This window comes from Papio anubis, chromosome 9 (genome assembly GCF_008728515.1).
Source record: "Papio anubis isolate 15944 chromosome 9, Panubis1.0, whole genome shotgun sequence".
NCBI lineage: Eukaryota > Metazoa > Chordata > Mammalia > Primates > Cercopithecidae > Papio > Papio anubis.
Genome location: NC_044984.1, coordinates 70379139 through 70401719, shown reverse-complemented (window position 1 = coordinate 70401719; position 22581 = coordinate 70379139). Strand labels below are relative to the sequence as shown.

The following is a 22581-nucleotide window of genomic DNA, read 5'->3' as shown; positions in this document are numbered from 1 at the left end:
AAGTTGCCCTTGTATCTGGTAACTTTGCTAAATTTATTGTAGTAATGTGTTCTGTTTTGCCCCCTTAGTCACAAGATTTTATCTGCAAATAATGGCAGTTTTAGCTCTGTTCTTCCACATTACATTATACCACGTATTTTTCTTTGCAACATTACCAGGACTTTCACTACTGTGTAAACATTAGTATTAAAAAAGGACATCTTTGTCTTATTTCTGTTCATATTGGGAATGAATATAAAATCTCTATTAAATTCAGGCCTATTTACTGTTTTTTAATCTGACCTTTGTTTTTTTCTATCAATTAAGATGCTCTATTGAACTTTTTCCTTCAATATATTAAGTAAATAGATGTTTTGGAAATACTTATTTTGGATATCAAACTAGCCTTGCATTCCTGTAGTAAATTGAATCATGATGTGTTATTGATACATTGTTGAGTAATTGAATTTTACAGTTCTTACTTGTTAGTGAAATGAGCTTGTGTTGTGTGCATGCATGTAGGTATGTGCATAAAGAAACTTTCAGGAAGTGGTAATACTTAACTGGTTTTTGGAGTCAAATTTCAATTGCCTACTCTAATGAATGGCTGCTTTTTTTTTAATTTTTCCTATTTCCTGAAACAACTTGTATAAGATAGGAATTAGCTGTTCTTAGGGTAGAACTCTTCTAAAAATTTAGTTTGTACCTTTGGAGTTTGGGAAGTAGAGGTCCTGGGAAGTTTTGGAGAATTTTTTTTTTTTTTTTTTTTTTGGTTTGACATACTAATTTATTCAAGTTCTCTCATCAGTTTTGGAGTTTCATATTTTAAACATGTACACATTTAGGTTTAAAATTGATTAGTACATAGTTGACAATAGTTTTAAAAATCTGGTTTTCATATTCTGTATTTTGCATCTTAATTCTGCTAGTTGTCTTGATCTTATTAATTTTTTAGAATATTAATTTTGCTTTTGATTTTCCTTTTTTCCATACTGTCTTTCGTTATTGTGGCTGTCTGATTTCTGGCATTAATGTTATTTCTTTTTTAGGTTTGCTTTATGGTACTCTCTCTTTCCAGTTTTTTAAATTGAATGCTTAATTCATTTGATTTTATTTTTTAATTTGTGTTTTTTATGGCCTTAATACTCTTACTTTTGTAAATGTTGAGTGTGAAGATCTGTATGCTGAAATTAATAGCTCAAGCTTATTGTATTGTTCACAGCTTCTCTTTATTTCTGCTTATTGGTTGTCTGTTTGACCTGACAGTTTTTTCTGTCATTTGTAGATTGAAATATTTTGAAGCCATATTAGGTGTATAATATTTGTGATGAACATTTCTTCTCTTGTTTCATTTTACTGATATGTGTCTTCTTTTGTATTTTATAATTTTTTGGGGGGGGCCATAATTTTTATTTGTCTGATATTACGATAACGACCCCCAGCTTTTATGACAAGGCCTCACTCAGTGATCCACACTGGAGTGCAGTGGCACACTCATGGCTCACTGTGATCCTCCCATCCCAACCTCACAAGTAGCTGGGACCCACAGGTACATACCATCGTGCCTGGCTATTATTTTTGTAGAGATGGGGTCTCCCTGTGTTGCCCAGACTGGTCTCGAACTCTTGGGTTCAGTTTGATGTTCCAAAGTCCTGGGAATACAGGCATAAGCCATCACCCACAGCCTTTTTTTTTTTTTAAGACTTTTAACCTAGTATGTCTTTTTTCATCTTTTCATCTTTGTTTCTTCCTCTAGATCAATGTTTGCTTCTTTTATTTTTTGGATATAGTGTCTCGCTTTGTCTCCAGGCTGGAGTGCCATAGCACAATGATGGCTCACTGCAGCCTTAGCCTTGGGCTCAAGCGATTCTCCTGCCTCAGCCTCCCAAGTAGCTGGGACTATAGGCACGCACCACCATGCCTGGCTAATTTTTTTATTTTTGTAGAGATGGGGTTTCACCATGTTGCCAAGCTGGTCTCAAACTTCTGAGTTAAAGCGATTCAGCCACCTGGGCTTCCCAGAGTGCTGGGATTACAGGCATGAGCCACCACACTCGGCCTCAATGTTTGCTTCTTTATTATTAGTAAGGCTGACTTTGCATTTCTTAAAAGTTATATTGTTTTTGGATTTATTGCTGCCATCTTTCTCTTTTTTAATTTATTTTACTTTGGGTCTTCTTTTCGGCTTCCCATTCGTCTTCTGCTGGTTCCAAAGTTAATGCATTGATTTTTGTTACTATGGTAGTGGCTTATAACCTAGTATCTAAGTTTATTTACCCCTATTGATATCTTAAATTTACCAATATTTATATTGTTTATAAACGTGCTTTCTCTGGCCCTCTATTTTTCCCTTCAAGGCAAGAAATTTACCAAGATATTTGACTGCACCCATACCTTACATAGAATCTGCTGGATTTTTTTTAAATTTCCTCCAAAGTTGCTTTTAGTAATATATAGTGAGTATCTGTGGCAAACCTGAAGCCTGGTGTACCTGATACAATTTTTGTCTTGCTTTTGTATCTGAATAATAGTTTGGCTATGAAGTAGTAAATTCAGAGTTCTTAAAAACTACAATTTATTTTTTCTTTATTTCAGCGTTTCTTTTAATGCCTGTTGTTAGTCTGATTCCTTTTTCTTTGTAGGTTATTCTTTTTCATTGGATACCTTTAGAATTTTCTTGTCTTTGATATTCATAAATCTCATTAACATGTCTAGGAAGCAGAGTAAGGATTTTTATATTGCTTTAATTCTGAGAAATGTATCATTCTCATATGTTAAGATTTTGTACCCCTTCTCTGTTTGTCAGCTGTTGCTACTTCTGTCATCCATATCTCAGAGCTTTTCTATTTTCCATCTGTCTTTCATGCTGCCTTCTGGTAGAACTTTTCAACATCATGGACTTTATCTTCAGTTTAATCTATCCTGTTTCTCTTATTTGTTGCCTATTTTAGTTATTGTATTTTTCATACTTAACATTCCCTCTCTGTTTTAGATTTCTTGGTCTTGTTGCATGTTGTTAATCTTCCTCATCTCTAAGTATATTTACATTCTTGTTTAAATTCTCTAATTATGCTGCTTCAGATGATAATCATTTCACTCTTTCATAGAAATTGTACCCTTGAAGTGTCTAGTTATTCTTCAAGCTCTGGCACATTAGGCAATACCAGTTACCCTAATAATGAATATTTGGGGAGAAATGAAGGTTTGTGACAAGGAGAAGGGCACAGGGTGAGCCTAAGTAGTGCAGCACTAGTTGCCTTAGACTGAAAGTTTGCTGCCAGTCCAGGCAATTTTTATGGTGTGCTTTGTAGGGGTGGGGGACTAGTCTTCTTTGGTTGTCAATTCATTATTCCTAGATTGGAGCAAATACATGTTTGAGGGCTTTGAACCAGTGCAGCTTTCATCAGCCCTGGCATTCGGCTCTTGTGAAGGGTGAAGATGACAGACAATGATTGTTGCAAGGCAGGAGCAGAACTTAAAAAGTTTTCTTGCGGAATTGCTATCTTCCAGCCTGTCCGCATGGCTACCTACTGTGGCCATTCTCTCCCGAAGTTGTTGGTCACCCTGTACCAGTTAAACACAACCTCCAGTCTTACCTGAAATTGCTTATGGTGTGTGTGTGCCTCAGTAGTTGCTTCATCCTTGTTCTAAAGTTTCTGGGATTAGCTTTTTGGGGGAGCAAGAAAAGCCAGAAGCCCATGCTGGTTCACCACCTTGGCAGAGTAGTGCTTTTTACTTAAAATTAGCAGAAATAGAAAGTTGATATCTTCAAGAGTTTGTTTTTTATTTCTAATAATACTAAATAAACTAGTGACTAAGTGAATTATTTGATTCACAAAAGTTTGTGGCAGGAAATTTTAACCTGGATTTTGTATCTGTTGCATAGATTCCCTGAAGTTAGGTACATTTTAAGTGTGAACATTTATTATTAGAGAGGTTTAATCATTCTTTAGGAGACTCAAAACCTAGTGTGTATAACCTGTTAAAAATCAGTGCCCCCATTCACAGTAGCAGACATGGAATCAACATAAATGCTCATCAATGACAGATCTGATACAGAAAATGTATACATCACATAATACTATGCAGCCATACAAAGAACGAGATCATGTCTTTTGTGAGAACGTGGATGGAGCTAGAGGCTATTATCCTTAGCAAACTAACACATGAACAGAGAACCAAATACCGCACATTCTTACTTATAAGTAGGAGCTAAATGATGAGAACTCATGAACACAAAGAAGGAAACAACAGACACTGGGGTTACTTGAGGGTGGAGTGTGGGAGGAGGGAGAGGAGCAGAAAATTAAGTGTTGGGTACTGGGCTTAATACCTGGGTGATAAAATAATCTGTACAGCAAACCTTCACATATACCCATATTTTAGGGTATACATATATATAGGGTATACACATATATTTTAGGTTGAACCTAAAATAAAAATTAAAATAGTGCTTCACAGTGCATTGTATGGTGTATGTATTTTATCTCATCAAAGCTGTTATTTATTTTTGAGACAGGGTCTCATTCTGTCAGCCAGGCTGGAGTGCAGTGGTGGTGCAATCTTGTTCAATTCGGCCTCGACATCCCAGGCTCAGGTGATCCTCTCATCTTAGCCTTCCAAGTAGCTGGGACCACAGGCATGCACCACCACACCCAGCTAATTTTTGTATTTTTTGTAGAGACAGGGTTTTGCCGTGTTGCCCAGGCTGGTCTTGAACTTTTGGGCTCAAACAGTCCACCCGCCTTGGCTTCCCAAGGTGCTGGGACTACAGTTGTGAGCCATAGCACCTGGCCTAAAGCTGTTATTTTAAAAATACTTGTCTGCTCTTTATAGTATGTTACACTCTTATTTAATAATGTGATTACTAATTCCTAATGAAATATGGAGACTAAAATAAAATAATGGTGTGTGGAATCTTGTCCTTTTTCCTGATATACATATGCTCCCCTCCTTTTCCTAATAACTAGTATAGGTGAGATATATGTAAAAGAAAAATCTAAGTAATCATTATTCTCAGAATTAAAATGATTAGTCCATGACTTCAGCAATGACAAGTCCAGCACTTAACTTGGGTAAAGATTTAGGGTTGACAATATGATGTACATTTTATCAATTTACCTAGTTACATTTCTACTTTTGAAATACAGCCAGTGGGTCAGTATATTTATATGTATTTGATTTTTATTTACTTTGACTCTACCTTTTGCTTCAGATAAAAAACCTATCATTCACTAACTCCAATGCTTCAGTTTCAGTATGACAAAAGAAGTGTGACTTCCGTTTTAGTGTGATGCTATGTAACTGATTTCTAACCTTTCAGCCTGCCTAGGGTAGTTAAAAGACGAGTGAATGCTCTCAAAAACCTGCAAGTTAAATGTGCACAGATAGAAGCCAAATTCTATGAGGAAGTTCACGATCTTGAAAGGAAGTATGCTGTTCTCTATCAGCCTCTGTTTGATAAGGTAATGCTTTCTCCTACTTTGTTTAATTTAACATTCTAGAAGATGAAGTCTGGAAATATAAGCAGACTTGGAAGAGGTTAGTCTTTAGAACTCTCATTGAAATTGTTATTAGAGGCACCTGGAGGAACTATCAATAATAGTTAAAGTTGTGGTATGCATTTGTTAAATTTATAAGACTTCTTAGTGAGAAACCACTGGTTTTACCTTGGATGCCAGTGATTTTATACAGCCTTTTTTTTTTTTTAAATCATTTTAGCGATTTGAGATTATTAATGCAATTTATGAACCTACGGAAGAAGAATGTGAATGGAAACCAGATGAAGAAGATGAGATTTCGGTTAGTACCAACTTTATTTTAGTATGTTTTATAGATGGTAAAATCTTAGGACTTACCAGAAATGTTAGCATGTAATGATGGAGTACAATATTATATAACTAGTTGTATTTTTTTCATTTTTTAATTTTACATCTTACATTTTTCTAATACTTTATATTTAAAAAACAGTCATTCAAGATTGTAATTTGCATGGCAATAAGCAGTGGTTTCATGGATTCTAAGTTTCTTAAAAGTGTCCACAGCATTAAAACTACAAGTCTTCTATCCAATTTGCAGCACCTGACTTAAAGTTTAAATTCATCTAATGCATCATTAAAACTGTCATTTTCTCTTGTGAGAAGACATATTTCAATTGCTATTTCCAGGACTATATATTGAGCATGGGTGTACATTATTTTTAATTGGTTAGCAGAATTTTACTCATGTGATTTATGGCCAGAATAAGAACCTCTAGCATCTCTGAATGGCCTTCCACTCAGAATGATGATGATAAATGTCTAAGATGTATCTGGTGTGCCCCCACTTGGCATTACCAAACATGTTTCCAAATAATCTTAGAAAATATGATTCTTGGCCGGGCGCGGTGGCTCAAGCCTGTAATCCCAGCACTTTGGGAGGCCGAGACGGGCGGATCACGAGGTCAGGAGATCGAGACCATCCTGGCTAACACGGTGAAACCCCGTCTCTACTAAAAAAAAAAAAACTAGCCGGGCGAGGTGGCGGGCGCCTGTAGTCCCAGCTACTCAGGAGGCTGAGGCAGGAGAATGGCGTGAAACCGGGAGGCAGAGCTTGCAGTGAGCTGAGATCCGGCCACTGCACTCCAGCCTGGGCGACAGAGCGAGACTCCGTCTCAAAAAAAAAAAAAAAAAAAAAAAAAAAGAAAATATGATTCTTTAAACATATATGCAAACCATATCTTTAAACATAAACATACCACACAGTGTGCACCATCAGTTCCTTAACCATTTTCCAATTGTTCATTTATAACATTTGCAATTTTTTATTATAAATCATATTGTGAAGAATACTTTCATCCATAAGTTTTATTGCAAGGCTTATTGTTTCCTCTAATGTCTTCTAATGTCAAAGAAGTAGCTTATTGGTTCAAACAGTACACATACATGGTTTTAGGGCTTTTAGTATACTTTACCAAATAATCTCCAGAATAGCTCGAACACCTCCTACCAACAGTATGTTATTGTGCCCATAGGGTGGACTTCATAACAACGAAGCAGATTCTGCCACAAATCTATTAGATTCTCACCCATCTCAAAACTATCACTTCAAAGAAGAAAGGAGACATATTATTGGTGAGGGAGCCAAATTCAATTTCTTTTAAAAAATCACTCAGCTTTAGGTCAATAAAATAATCAACAAAAATGTTCCCCACAAAAAGTCTGCTGGGTTTTTTCAAAAAATAAAAAGAGAAAGAGAAAGGCTAGGCACAGTGGCTCATGCCTGTAATCCCAGCACTTTGGGAGGCCGAGGGGGCCAGTCATGAGGTCAGGAGTTTGAGACCAGCCTGGGGAACACGGTGAAACCCTGTCTCTACTAAAAATACAAATTATTAGCTGGGCGTGGAGGCAGGCGCCTGTAATCCCACCTACTCAGGAGGCTGAGGCAGGAGAATCACTTGAACCCGGGAGGCAGAGGTTGCAGTGAGCCAAGATCACGCCACTGCACTACGGCCCAGGCAACAGTGCGAGACTCCGTCTCAAAAAAAAAAAAAAGTCAGTACCAAATGACCAAAATTTTTTATTTGACTAAATTGTATTCATGCATGAACATGATAGTCTCCCCTGTTTATTTGACTTTGGCAATAAAAACAAGCAGTCTTGTACAGAACAGTGAAAATGCCAAGGATGAGGGAGGGCAGTCTACAGTTTTACTGCAGAAAATATATATATATGTTTATAAAGGCCTCTCTCCCTTTGGCCATATCAACTCTAAGTTCAGGCCATTAACTACAGACAAATTTTCAAATTCACTTCTCCAAGATCTTCGATGCTGTCATCATGTACTTCTGGCCATTTTTCCTGAATGACATCAGTTGTGTCATCTGTAAAGTCTCCTTGAATGATAATTTCATCCTCCCCTGTTACTGGAGAATTTTTGAGCAATAAATCTTTGTGTGTTTTAAGATCAATTTCAAAAGTTACAAGGCCACACACACTTGTCACATATTTCTTTGCTCTGGGAATTTTGGCTATAGTAATCTTTTGTGGTATGGTCTTTGTTTTTTGTTTTATTTGACCCCTTCCACCTCTCTTCTGTTTTTTCTTCTCCTCTTCTTCCCCTGCTGTTCCTTGACCCTGACTAATTCCAGCTTCTTGTTTGGGTGAATTTTCTACAGTAAGTTTTGCAAATTCATTTGGAAAATTCTTCTCTAATCATTGTCTACATTTAGCAACATCAGGCATATATTCATAGTACTCTGTTGGTAATGAACAAACTCCACAATAAAATACTCGAAGTGGGTAATCGGCATCTAACTTGGCACTGTTCCTTGGGTCTCCTTTGCAGTCAGCCCTGCTGGATTCAGAAATGTCAGCAGCCATTTCACAAACCCAGGTGGTCTCACAGGCCCCGCCCACTCCACTCCCGCTGCTATTGCCAGCTGAACCGACAAATGCAACTGTCTCCCCGGTCAGGGCTGCCCTAGAGCATCAGTTGTATTTCTATACCTAGGAATATTTTTCCTTTTTGTAAGAATGAGAATACAGATCAGCTGTTATTCAAGCTGGCACCACCATCTGTACTCGGAAAGTCATTATTTCCTTACATTTTATAGTTTTTTTTGTTTAAGAGACAGGGACTTGCTGTGTTGCCCAGGCTGGAGTGCACTGGCATGATCTTGGCTCACTGCAGCTCACTTCTGGGCCCAAGCTATTCTCCCACCTCAGCCTCCCAAGTTGCTAGGACTATCTGAAGCTACCATGCCTAGCTTAATCTCTACATTTTTTTGTGGAGGCAGAGTCTTCTCGCCCAGGCTAGTTTTGGACTCCTAGCTTCAAGCAACTTTGCACCTTAGCCTCCCAAACTGTTGGGATTATGGGCTTGAACCATTGAGCCACTGTGCCCAGCCTATTTTTATAGTTTTTTTGAGTCTCACGCTGGTGCCCAGGCTGGAGTGCAGTCTCGGCTCATTGTAACCTCCACCTCCTGGGTTCAAGCAATTCTCCTGCCTCCTCCTCCCAGTAACTGGATGACAGGCATGTGCCACCATGCCTGACTAATTTTTTGTACTTTTAGTAGAGGTGGGGTTTGGCCATGTTGGCCAGACTGGTCTCCAACTCCTAATGTTAAGTGATCCACACGCCTCAGCCTCCCAGAGTGCTGGGATTACAGGTGTGAGCCACCATGCCTGGCTAACAGTTTTTAGTTTGTAGATTCATTATATACTTTTTTTTTAACTTCATGATAGGCTGAGGATTGTTGCCATTTTCAAGTGAAGACATGGAGGCTTCTAAGTGACCTGCCCACAATGAATAATGGCAGAGCTGTGACACATTCAGTGCTGTGTTAAGTGATCCAACTCTCTAGCATTGCTGTTTTATGTTGTTTGGTAAAGAGAATATAATGTTTTGATTAATAACACCATGGGGTGAGGCATTGGACCAAGTTAGTATTTCTGTTGCTTTTCTTGTTTACTATGCTTAAGTCTTCATTTTTAATTAGTTTAAAAAAATTTTTTTTTTTTTTTTTTTTTTTTAAACTAAAATGGTTTTTCCTACAGATCTTGGTCACTTTAGTGGCTCTCTTTGGAGGGGTGTGGTAGCAGTAATTTTGATGGGATTAATTAAGGTTTGTTACGGACAACGGCAGTGTTTACACAGATAGACTAGAACTTTGAAGGTAATATCTGGTGACTGTGCGTTTTGGTTTTTATACCTTTGTTACTTAATCAAGAGGTCTAATCTATGTATTACATAATGTTTGCTGTCACTTATCAAGGAGGAGTTGAAAGAAAAGGCCAAGATCGAAGATGAGAAAAAGGATGAAGAAAAAGAAGACCCCAAAGGAATTCCTGAATTTTGGTTAACTGTTTTTAAGAATGTTGACTTGCTCAGTGATATGGTTCAGGTAATTTTATTCATAAACGTGCCAGTTTACTTTGAAGGGTAAACTTTTGAAGTTTAAATGGCTGTGATGACTGTTCTCTTCAGTGTTGATCTTTCTAGAATGATTGCTTACTTTTTAAACAGTTAATATCTGTAGAAGGGAAATTATAGCTTTGAGTAATGTCATCAAATAAATTACAGTTTATTTTAAAAAATGAGATGATGAAATGGTCCCATTGATAATTGCTCATTATCGGCTGGTGTTTTCTCATTACCCTGTGCCTTCTGTCTTTACATACTTAGTATGGAAGTATGATGGGAAAGTTATTCTTACAGCTGCAATTATACAATTCCCTTAACTCTTCCAGGAGAAATTTGCATTTTAAAAGAATGCTATAAAGATGTTAAACTCATTCACAGTGGTTACGTTGTCTGGCAAACCATAATAGTTGTCACCTTTGGGAAACTTTGCTTCAAGCATTTCTTGAGTGAGCCCCTACCCCTACCGTCTACATTGTAGTAGTACATGTTGCCCTGTCTTGTCGTCGTTGGAAGTTACATGGAGAAAAAGAAATGATTTCCACATAATTACTACTTAATTACAATTCTACTTTAGCAAAGTGGAAAAGGAACGACCAGGAGGAAGGAGACAAGCAGCTGGAAAAGGCAGCAGTTATAATCAGGAAACATTTTTAAAGCAGATATGCCTTATTTAGACTTGATTTTGAATTTTTCAGCCTATATAATGATTTAGTTGTCTACTTGGACACTTTTTCTCTACCAGTGGCAGTAGAACTACAGTATAAATTAGCTTTAGTGTATAAGCCATAACCTGGAGAGTAAGTCTTAAGGTTCGTAATTGCTGTACAAAACTACTTTAAAATATATTATGTCTCAGTCAGCTAGTGTCTGTGTAGTAATAGAAGACAATCCTCAAATGCCATGTTACTCATTTTTATTATTATTTTTTAATTTGAAGGAACATGATGAACCTATTCTGAAACACTTGAAAGATATTAAAGTGAAGTTCTCAGATGCTGGCCAGCCTATGGTAAGAGAACTTTGAAATATTTATAATTTTGTAACATGCTTACAGGTAGATAGAAACTTACAGGTAGATAAATAGAAACTTTTAAAAAGATAACATTCAAGGGTAAGGTTGGTGCTCTTGGTTGTAGTGAATAAATATTTGGATGCTGCTAATTGTGAGGCAGTATTTTTTCCTTTTCCTCCTTCTGAACATAAACTGTGTTTGAAACACAGATAATCCTTGTTCTTGGATAAGTGGATAAAAATAATGCCAAGGGAACGTGAATAAGTACTTTTTCTGCATTAATGAACTTGGGAATTACATGAAACTGATGTTAGAGGACACCCACCCCTTAATAAGGAAAGATCAGCGAACAACCTGTCCACCAAACCACCAGTGTTAATGTCAACTATAGGCAAAACTACTAAGAATATAGGCTGTAGATGCTTAAGGTTGGGCTTTTTCTGTGTCAAGTTCACGTTTAGTATGCTATTTAAAAGCCTGATTCCTCCGGTAGTTGGGGAGTAAGGGAGACAACATGGTCACTTTATTCAGGTGTGCCTAGCCTGTTGTGTAAACATGTTAATTATTTAGTAGTTGTAAATTGAAACTAAGCTTTATTCAGTTCAATTTGTACCTCATTTTGATTTTAACATAATTTTTTTGATTTTAGCATAATTTGGGGCTTATCTGACAGTCTGTCCCATTCTTAAATATTTCAGGGCTGGGCGCGGTGGCTCACGCCTGTAATCCCAGCACTTTGGGAGGCCAAGGCAGGTGGATCACTTGAGGTCAGGAGTTCAAGACCAGCCTGTCCAACCTGGTGAAACCCTGTCTGTACTAAAAATACAAAAATTAACTGGGTGTGGTGGCACACACCTGTAATCCCAGATAATTGGGAGGATGGGGCACAAGAATTACTTGAATCTAGAAGGCACAGGTTGCAGTGAGCTGAAATTGTGCCACTGCACTCCGGCCTGGGCAACAATGCAAGACTCTTTCTCAAAAAGAAAAAGATTGTATTTCAGAGTAGAAAAAAAATTACCATTTAGAATATTATACATGTTTATTAAAAAACACAGATTAAGCTGTATTTACTAAAGTATTGAAATGTATGAGGTAGGTATTTAACTGATTTTTATGCTTCCTCTCCTCAGAGTTTTGTCTTAGAATTTCACTTTGAACCCAATGAATATTTTACAAATGAAGTGCTGACAAAGACATATAGGATGAGGTCAGAACCAGATGATTCTGATCCCTTTTCTTTTGATGGACCAGAAATTATGGGTTGTACAGGGTGAGTTTAATATTACTACCTTAACAAAATGTTTTTTTTCTGTTTTTGTTATACTTGATTTGTATACTCGGTTATTTTCAGTTTCATATATGTACATAGTCTGTCTCTGAACATTTTGGTAATATGTTTTCTGAAAAGTGCTTATCAATTTTCCTGTAATTCTCCTTGGGCCCATGACTGTCTCACATATATTTCTGCAAAGGAATGCTTCTTTAAATTATACTATGAGTTTATGCTAGTTGTAAATATGTTTTTTTAAATATTTGATTAGAAATAAAATTTTTCCCTTTATACTGCTATAGAAAACATTTGAAGCAATTCACCCTTCTAAAATTTGAAATCTAAATAGAACATTTACTTCTAGAAGTTCAGCAGTTGAAAGATTGTCAATTGTAATAGATTTTTCTTCTTTGTTTTGCAAGGTGCCAGATAGATTGGAAAAAAGGAAAGAATGTCACTTTGAAAACCATTAAGAAGAAGCAGAAACACAAGGGACGTGGGACAGTTCGTACTGTGACTAAAACAGTTTCCAATGACTCTTTCTTTAATTTTTTTGCCCCTCCTGAAGGTAAATAATGTTTTAGCGTGAGTATTAGTGGTTATTTTATAATAAGCGTTGTTTAGCTTCTTATTCATTGTAATTTCTTTTCTGAATTTTGCAGTTCCTGAGAGTGGAGATCTGGTAAGTTGAATTGTTATTTATTTATTGAATTGTTAACTATATTTGAAATTAAAGCACCGAATTTCAAGTGGAGAGTGGGATGGTTGTTACATTGAGTTCTGAGGCCTACAATGCATGGGGCAGACATTTTGGATTTGAAAAGTAATTCCATTCAGAATGGTATCAGTGCCTTTACTGAGAAACACTGAGATAAAAAGCTTAAGGTTTTCTTTTCTTTTGAAACTTACAAAGCTGTGAGAGATTTAACTTTTTTTTTTTTTTTTTTTGAGACATAGTCTTGCTCTGTCGCCCAGGCTCTGGAGTGCAGTGGCCGGATCTCAGCTCACTGCAAGCTCCGCCTCCCGAGTTTACACCATTCTCCTGCCTCAGTTTCCCAAGTAGCTGGGACTACAGGCGCCCGCCACCTCGCCCGGCTAGTTTTTTGTATTTTTTAGTGGAGATGGAGTTTCACCGTGTTAGCCAGGATGGTCTTGATCTGCTGACCTCGTGATCCGCCCATCTCGGCCTCCCAAAGTGCTGGGACTACAGGCTTGGGTCACTGCACCCCGCTGAGATTTAACTTTTCAAAACTATTGTCTTCCTTAGTAAAACCAGAATGTATTAAGTCATTTATACTGTTATATTCCTAACTACATTATGGTTAGAATGCATTCCTGAATTTGTTACCCCAATGTAAATATGATTTCATATTGTGACTATGTATGTTCATATATATGGCGTATGGCAGAGAACCATGAAATGTTCCTGCCATATAGCCTGAACTGAGGAACAACCTTAAAGAAAGTCTATACACGCAAGGTATGGCAGGTATGTTTTGAATTTGGTTTTCTTTTGGGCATGTTTTTGAATTTAAATTAACTGAGATAGTTTAAATAGTTTGTCCATATATGGAATTAGAAATTAACCTTAACTGAATACTTTTGAATTGGAATACTCTTGGCAAAGGCTTAGAACAAATCTGTAAAAGGCAAAAGTAAGTATTTCTGGCTTGGCTTATAGGACAAAAAAAGAGAACATAAAGCAGTGTTGAGTTTCAGGTGAGAAAAACTACTTTAGTAAGATAGAGCATCACACTATTTTCGTATCAGTGGATGTGTTGGAGTTTGTATTCAAGTTCTATTTTTTTTTTTGTTACTAAATATTGATGATGACAAAACAGTCTAGTTAAGGATAGAAAACCTCCACCTGTGGTTTGAATTCCTCCCCACCCCCTTTTTGGACTTTTTTATTTATTAGATTATGTTGTTGACTCAAACATTCATGGAATTCACAGAGGGCGTGCTCATTGTTTAGTATCATAGAACTTAAAGTGAGATTATTTATTTATTTTTTATTATTATTGAGATGGAATATGGCTCTGTCGTCCAGGCTGGAGTGCAGTGGCGTAATCTCCACTCACCGGAACCTCTGTCTCCTGGGTTCAGGCAGTTCTCCTGTCTCAGCCTCCCGAGTAGCTGGGATTACAGGCGCGCACCACTGAACCTGCTAATTTTTTGTATTTTTAGTAGAGATGGGGTTTCACTATGTTGGCCAGGCTAGTCTTGAACTCCTGACCTCAGGTAATCCGCCTGCCTTGGCCTCCCAAAGTGCTAGGATTACAGGCGCTAGCCACCACGCCCTGCCAAAGTGGAATTATTTTAATTGTAAATAATGCCAGACCCACTTTTACCCTGTGCTTTGCCATTAAATAGAAATCCTAAGCCAGGTACAGCTTCAGGCACCTGTAGTCCCAGCGGCTCTGGTGGCAGAGGTGGAAGGATCACATGAGACCAGCCTGGGCAACATAGCGAGACCCTGTCTCTAATAAAGCAAAGTGCTAGGGGCAAAGGAAAATTGCAGACATATGTAACAATTGCTTTTGTGTATTTCTGTTTAAACCAGCAAAAACTAAGTAAACAGTTCTAATTTTTATTCTTCACAATTTCTTAGTATGCATACTGGCCTGCTAGCTTATTTTCTTTTTGTTAAAAACTTGGAAAAGTTATTAAGGAAATTTAAAAATGACAAATTGTTTGTTAACATGGTGTGAGAAAAATCATGGAAAGTAAAGAGTAAAGTTGAGCATTTCTTCCCTTCATCATGTACTTTAAACTGAAGAGGTTTTTGTTTTTTGTTTTTTGTTTTTTCCGGTTGCCCAGGCTAGAGTGCAGTGGTGCGATCACAGCTCATTTCGGCCTCAAGCTGCTGGGCTCCAGCAATCCTCCCACCTCAGCCTCTCAAGTAGCTGAGACTGCAGGCATGTGCCACCCTGCCCAGCTAATTGTTTATTTTTTGTAGAGATGTGGGGGTCTCACTGTGTTGCCTAGGCTGCTCTCGAACTTCTGGGCTCAAGTGATCCTCCTACTTTGGCCTCCTGAAGTGTTGGGACTACCGGTGTGAGCCATAACACCCAGCCTCTAAGAGTCTTACATTGCCGCGTTAAGTAACACAGTTATTCCTAAATTTTCTGCTTTTGTTTTCCTTTAAAAATAGGATGATGATGCTGAAGCTATCCTTGCTGCAGATTTCGAAATTGGTCACTTTTTACGTGAGCGTATAATCCCGAGATCAGTGTTATATTTTACTGGAGAAGCTATTGAAGATGATGATGATGATGTAAGTGAATTTGAATCCTGCAGAGAAATAATTGGGTGAGGGTATAGTGGTCAGAATTGGTAATAGATGAGTTTAGTTTTTAAGAAACAGGACATAATATAATTCAAAATTAGGCTAATTACTGATGTTCTGGATATAGCTTTTCTGGGTTTTAAGTATGTCTCCTTAGGATTTTTGGATTCATTTAGCTTTTGATTCTCTGCTAATAAGATTGTTCTGAGTTTGTGAAACTTTTTTATGTTTGGTTAGTGCTATAGATGTATTGTGCCCTTACCTTGACTTCAGAGAACTAGGACTTTTCTTAGTGCACAAGAAAACATTTACTGGGAGGCATAGAATTTCTATTCAAGGTAGTATTGAGTGATGATTAGGTTAAGATTAGGCTGCATATAGATGTTTTGGATATGTTTATTGCTAAACGGCCATTGTTAGAGTAGGCTTTAGGTCCTTTTCGTACAGTGCATTCCACACTTAAGTGTGGGTGAGTAATATTTACAGTAATACTTGTCTGATCACCCATTTTATCCACATGATTGTACTCTGTTCTTTACAATTTTGGCAGTGAGCTGAGTGATTATTGCAGCCACTATGTGTTAATTTATAATCAGCCTCTTGATAGGGAAGTAGGTTTTCTCTTTTAAGACACTAGTTTTACAGTGATGAATGTTACTAATGCTACTCTGAAATGTGTGTTATATTCACTCAACACTTATGCTGTTTTTCCTTTTCAGTATGATGAAGAAGGTGAAGAAGCGGATGAGGTAATGTTTACCAAATGAGCAAATAATTCTCTGTGGTTAACACATTGAAAAGCAAATTGAATGACTTATGTATTCCTTTGCTATAATCATTCTGTGATTTGGGATAAAAACATTTTGGAAAACATGATTTTAGAATTCTACAGCCAAACAATGTATGTATAAGGTTTCAATAAATAAATTGCAAAACTCAGCAACATTTTTTTATTTCAAATAATTTTGTTCTGCTGCAGGGTTATCAGCTCTTTGAAGAAGTCAAAAGCTGCAGTAAACTTTTCCAACGTTGGCTGCAGTAACTATTTTCAATAAAAGCTGTCTGGATGTCTCAAGTTGTGTTGGGAAATTTTTCATATTAGAAGCTTTCAGATTAAATTGTATTATCGTCAAACTCTGTAATCATGAAAATCTGTTGACCCGTAGAGTAACTTGTATTAAATTTTCCCTACATTATGAGCCAATTTGCCTACTATGTACATACTTCATGGATGCATTTTGAACTTTAATATAGGAAGGGGAAGAAGAAGGAGATGAGGAAAATGATCCAGACTATGACCCAAAGGTGAGCAAAATTAGTGCTGCTTTCTATTAAATTTAAGACAGCTAAAGTAAGAGTTGGTGTTTCTGAATATCAAGTTTCTCTCCGTTAAAGTCTTTAATCAGTAAAGCCTACTGACTGGATAACTTTCTTTTTTCAGTCCCACTGGCATTTTGAACAGTACACATAATTTCAGTGGACCTTTTTCTAGGAAACGTTGTTTTTTGTTTGGACTTTGTACTTTTTATAGTTTCAGGTACAGTGAACCCTAGGATTCTATTTTAATGGGATAAATTATAACAGTTCTTAAGCATTAGAAAATAAACAAAGGTTTTTAAAAGATCTGGTGCTAGGAGTGTTCGGGAACTGGGGAGCAGTGCAGTTTGTTAGATCCTTCCAACTACTCTTACTCAGTCACTGAGAGTCCTAGTCTATTATTCCTTAAAATTTGTTATATTAGGATTAGCAAAAGCAAAGCTGATTGGTAATATAACTAACATAAATTGCTTGGTAACTTTATTTTTTAAGATTATGGTTTAGTGTGTGTCATTTTATGGAATTAATTCTACAGTGTAAAGTTTGAGCTTGATTTTAGCATTTCAGTGACTTGCTAATAAAATAATTTACCATCATTGTCCTATACCATTTCTTTTGACAACAGTGAGCTACTGTTATAATTAAGGCAGTAATTACTATTGAGAAATTCACTGAAGCAGGTAGAAGAAGATAGATTGACTTCTTGTTTTCCTTTAACAGAAGGATCAAAACCCAGCAGAGTGCAAGCAGCAGTGAAGCAGGATGTATGTGGCCTTGAGGATAACCTGCACTGTAATAGCCTAAACACAACTCTTATTTACTTACAGCCTTATGTTTTTGTATTTTCTTGGTAGACTAGGTAATTTTTTTTTAAAGGACAGGAAACTGATATTTTAAAGACCAATTTGTTCTACCTAGCATTTTAGCTAGTTTTTCTGCCAGATATGTTGAATGCACAAATTCTGTCACGCATGTTCATTCATTGCTACATAATTTGGTTCTTCTGGAATATTTTTATGTAGCTCTTGGAGTACAGCTATGAAAATTAACAACTGTTAAAGGAAATACCTTTTTTTTTTTTTTTTTCCATGATTTTTTCCTTGAAGAACCAAAGTATTTTTTCAGCTGGTTGTTGAATAGGGTTAAGTCCGCTTGGATTAGCTGTGCCTTTCATTACTTTGTTACAGAAATGCAGTGACTTATACTAAGATAATGTATTGTTTAAAAAAAAATTGGCAAGACAACGATATGGTTAAGAATTTCCAGTATGACCACACCCAATAACTGTATTAGATTGTTAGTGGATTATTGTGTTTTAGGTGACATAGTTAACTGTAAAGTAACCTGACTCAGTGTAGTTACTGGTACCACAGTGAGGTGAATAAAACGGGATTTTCAGAAGTTAGCCTGAATTTACCTGTACTTTTAAATTTAACCTCTATTAACTAAGCATCTTTTCTTTGTGGTAGGGTCTACCTTCTGCTTCCCTGGAAAGGATGAATTTACATCATTTGACAAGCCTATTTTCAAGTTATTTGTTGTTTGTTTGCTTGTTTCTGTTTTTGCAGCCTAAAATAAAAATTTCAAATACAATTTTAGTTCTTACAAGATAATGTCTTAATTTTGTACCAATTCAGGTAGAAGCAGAGACCTTCCTTGAATTAAGGGTTATACTCAGTTTTTACCACATTATTGAAGAAAAGGGTAACAGCTTTGGCATGAGATACTATACTAATAAGCAAGTGTAAAAAGAGAAAAAAGAAAATCAGTGATTTGATGCTTTTTTTTTTTTTTAATTCATTTTCTTTGGGTTAGAGCTAGAGAGAAGGCCCCAAGCTTCTGTGGTTTCTTCTAATTCTTACTGCTTAAAGTATGAATATGTCACTTAAACCCATGCTTCTGTTTACTGTGTATTAAAATGGGTAGTACTGTTTACCTAACTACCTCATGGATGTGTTAAGGCATATTGAGTTAAATCTCATATAATGTTTCTCAATCTTGTTAAAAGCTCAAAATTTTGGGCCTATTTGTAACGCCAGTGTGACACTCAGCATTTTGTTCACACCACGCTTTGATAACTAAACTGGAAAACAAAGGTTAAGTACCTCTGTTCTGGATCTGGGCAGTCAGCACTCTTTTAGATCTTTGCGTGGCTCCTATTTTTATAGAAGTGGATGGATGCACTATTTCACAAGGTCCAAGATTTTTTTTCAGATATTTTTGATGACTGTATTGTAGTAAATACTACAGGGATAGCACTATAGTATTGTCATGAGACTTAAAGTGGAAATAAGACTATTTTTGACAAAAGATGCCATTAAATTTCAGACTGTAGAGCCACATTTATAATACCTCAGGCTAATTACTGTTAATTTGGGGGTTGAACTTTTGATGACAGCGAGGGTGGATTATTGGATTGTCATTAGAGGAAGGTCTAGATTTCCTGCTCTTAATAAAATTACATTGAATTCATTTTTAGAGGTAGTGAAAACTTCCTTTTTGAGATGTTAGTGTTAAGGTCTTGGAATGTGAACACATTGTTTGTAGTGCTATCCATTCCTCTCCTGAGATTTTAACTTACTACTGGAAATCCTTAACCAATTGTAATAGCTTTTTTCTCTTTATTTTCAAAATGATTTCCTTTGCTTTGATTAGACACTATGTGCTTTTTTTTTTTTTAACCTATAGTTCATCGAAATGCAGCTTTTTCTGAACTTTAAAGATAGAATCCCATTTTTAATGAACTGAAGTAGCAAAATCATCTTTTTCATTCTTTAGGAAATAGCTATTGCCAAAGTGAAGGTGTAGATAATACCTAGTCTTGTTACATAATGGGGATGTGGTTTGCAGAAGAATTTTCTTAAGGGATGTCAGTGTTTATGCCATTTTTCCAGTTCCAAAATGATTCCATTCCATTCTAGAAATTTGAAGTATGTAACTTGAAATCCTTAATAAAATTTGGATTTAATTTTATAAAATGTACTGGTGATATTTTGGGTGTTTTTTTTTTTAATGAATATATATACTTTTTTTTGAAGAGTGGAGAGTAGTGATGTCTAGAGTGAGCTATTTTGTGCTGAGGCCACTGTGTTCTGTAAATCCATAATTTTAAGAGCAATCTCACAATCCCTGCTAAGTGGAGTTTATTATTTGAAGACTAAAATGGAATTCCATAGTTCCCGATAGATTATATTCTGAGTTACTATTCTGAGTTATCTACAAACATTTTTGAGACACTTGAAGATTTGTCTTTACACTAGTTTCCAGCAGCCCATGCAGACTGCCAAGTAAGTCTCATTTTTTTTCCTGTTAGAAATGGTGAAGTATCATATAGTCACTTAACAAAGAACACTGATTAGAAAAAATTTTAGCGTTGTTTGCTTTATGGTCACTCAAATATGGTAAGTGTTCCACATATTCCACAAATTGATTAGTTGATAGTTTAACATGGATGTCTGAAAGCCACATATATAATTTCTTAGGATTCTTAAATTAGCAAATCTAGCTTACTGAAGCAGTATTAGCATCACTATTTTAGGTTGCAAAAATACTTTAATTGTGTGGAATTGGCTAATAGAGTGGTACTTAAGAAAAATGGGATTCTACCTCTATTTCTGTTTCGGCACACTTAAACATGAAAGGATATATTAACTTTCATAGAAATATTTTTGTTGTGTGAATAGGTTAATGATATGGTAAGGCCCCTAAGATAACTGAATTAACTGTTTATTGTAATTGTAGGCCATTCCCATTATTAAAAATAAAGACAAAACTTTGAGTAACTGAAAATCTTATCGTGCTATGTAGAAACATTGAACTAATATTCAAATAGTTGAATGCTTTGGTTTCAGGGATTGGTCTAAAATTTGCGTCCTTTTTCATGGGTTAGTCTTATAAAGATTTAAGCCTTTATATTTTTGACTTTAAATCAAAACAAATGTTATTTTAAATGTACAGAATAGATTGATAGTGCAGAAGAGCGTAAGTTCTTCATAGGAGCTTTAGAAAAGAGAAATATATGCCAATTCAGTTTTTTTTTTAATCTTCTGCACTGTACATATACACTTGGTAATTATGAGCTCAATTTTGTTTTTGGAAATAGTGTTCATAATTTAGGTAATTTGCTACTTAAAGCACTAAGTCTCTGATACCTGAAAAGTAAATGTAAATGGTGATGGTGAAATAATACTGCAATTAACTTAATAGATGTATACTGCTGATTTTTGTATGCTGGATTAAAACTCCAGATATTAAAATATAACCTGGATAAAAAAGTTCTTGGACTGATTGAGGATCACTTACATGACTTTACATAAATGGAAACATCCTTGTTGGTATATGATATTATTTTACTCAAGGATAAATGTTTATTCATAAGAAATTTTGATTGATGTATTACATTTTCAAAAATACAGTGTGCTTTGTATCTTGTGTTTCTTCCTTTTGACCTCATGTTGTCAGGTTTTCCAGTTTACAAAAATTAAGCTATTTACTAAAATCTTAGTACAGATAGTTCCTGACTTATAATGGTTTGACTTAAGACTTTATATTAAACGCATCTTCAACTTACGATATTTTTGACTTACAGTGGGTATATTGAGGCCTGACCACATCATCCTCAACAGTCTGAATAAAAGAATAAATGGGGTATTTAGAAATAATAGATTGCTGACGGGAAATAAGTCAGTCTCGTTGTTTAATTTTTGTATGGGAAATTGGGCGTTTTAAGTTTTGTGGATCCTAGAACAAATTGAGTTTTATTATTTTGAAACTCAGGATAAAATATTGCATAAAATAAAAGCATTGCTTTTTAGTTTCTTACATGTTTTATTTATTTTTATTTTTGAGATAGAGTCTCGCTCTGTTGCCCAGGCTGCAGTGCAGTGGCATAATCTCGGCTCACTGCAGCCGCTGCCTCCCGGGTTCAAGCCTCCCAAGTAGTTGGGATTACAGGCGTGCGCCACTGAGCCCAGCTGATTTTTGTATTTTTAGTAGAGATGGGGTTTCACCACTTTGGCCAGGCTGGTCTCGAACTCCTGACCTCCTGTGATCTTCCCACCTCAGTCTCTCAAAGTGCTGGGATTATAAGCGTGAGCCACCACGCCCAGCCAGTTTCTTACATGTTTTAAATTTAAAGCCGAAAAGAAGGAACTGGGAATGTGTGATAAACATGTGAGTGCCAGAAGTTCGACAGCAACTTGGAGATCAACAGCCCAGCGTATTTAACCTGCATTTGTACTGTTTCAGCTCTGCTTGGCTACCTTTTCTTTTACTTCTGCCACTGGACTTTTTTGTGCATGTGTTTTACTAGTTCAGCATAGAATCTCCTTTTCATTCATACCTACTCTGTTTCTATAAGTCTGAACTGTTCCATACCAGTTCAAAATGTACTCTAGAAATACTTGCTCATTAATGAGTTTCCTCATTTCCAGCACTGGGCTTGGAAAATGTAAGTGTACAGTAAAGTTTTGTATGTGTAGGTCTGTTAGGATTTATCTAGACCTATTCCATGTACCAACCATAATCCCGTATGGGACTGTGTAGCAAGTCAAATGATTGGTTCTCAGTAGTTCAGTCTCCTAAGGTCTTTTGTAGTTGTTACATTCGTGCAGATTGAGAAAACCAATGAAACAAAGCTGGATTGTGTATACAGTTGGCCCTTTAATAATGCAGGGACTAGGGGCCCCAGCGTCCCTCAATTGAATCTGTGTATAAACTGTTTCCCCAAAAACTTGATTGATAGCCTACTGTAGAAACCTTACCAATAAGACATTTAACACCCACTTTGTATGTTATGTGTATTATA

At 36.3% G+C, this 22581-nt stretch overlaps 1 protein-coding gene and 1 pseudogene across 7 annotated transcripts in view; one reads left to right on the top strand and one right to left on the bottom strand.

Moving 5' to 3' along the window:
• The window catches only part of NAP1L1 (nucleosome assembly protein 1 like 1), a 40828-nt gene extending 19786 nt beyond the window's left edge, over window positions 1–21042 (top strand). For 3 of the 7 annotated variants that reach the window (XM_021922624.2, XM_021922627.2, XM_021922630.2), the window contains 12 exons: window positions 5303–5444; window positions 5701–5781; window positions 9736–9864; window positions 10822–10893; window positions 12030–12169; window positions 12592–12737; window positions 12832–12851; window positions 15324–15446; window positions 16178–16207; window positions 16713–16763; window positions 17496–17567; window positions 18245–21042. In XM_021922624.2, the coding sequence (XP_021778316.1) occupies window positions 5303–5444; window positions 5701–5781; window positions 9736–9864; window positions 10822–10893; window positions 12030–12169; window positions 12592–12737; window positions 12832–12851; window positions 15324–15446; window positions 16178–16207; window positions 16713–16763; window positions 17496–17531 (970 nt within the window). In that variant the 3' untranslated portion in view covers window positions 17532–17567; window positions 18245–21042. Of the gene's footprint in view, window positions 1–5302; window positions 5445–5700; window positions 5782–9735; window positions 9865–10821; window positions 10894–12029; window positions 12170–12591; window positions 12738–12831; window positions 12852–15323; window positions 15447–16177; window positions 16208–16437; window positions 16534–16712; window positions 16764–17495; window positions 17568–18244 lie in introns of those variants that run through there. The other 4 variants (XM_021922625.2, XM_021922628.2, XM_021922626.2 and 1 more) reach the window with 2 other exon arrangements.
• LOC103875860 lies at window positions 7692–8354 on the bottom strand (annotated as a pseudogene).
• Window positions 21043–22581: the final 1539 nt, after the last annotated feature.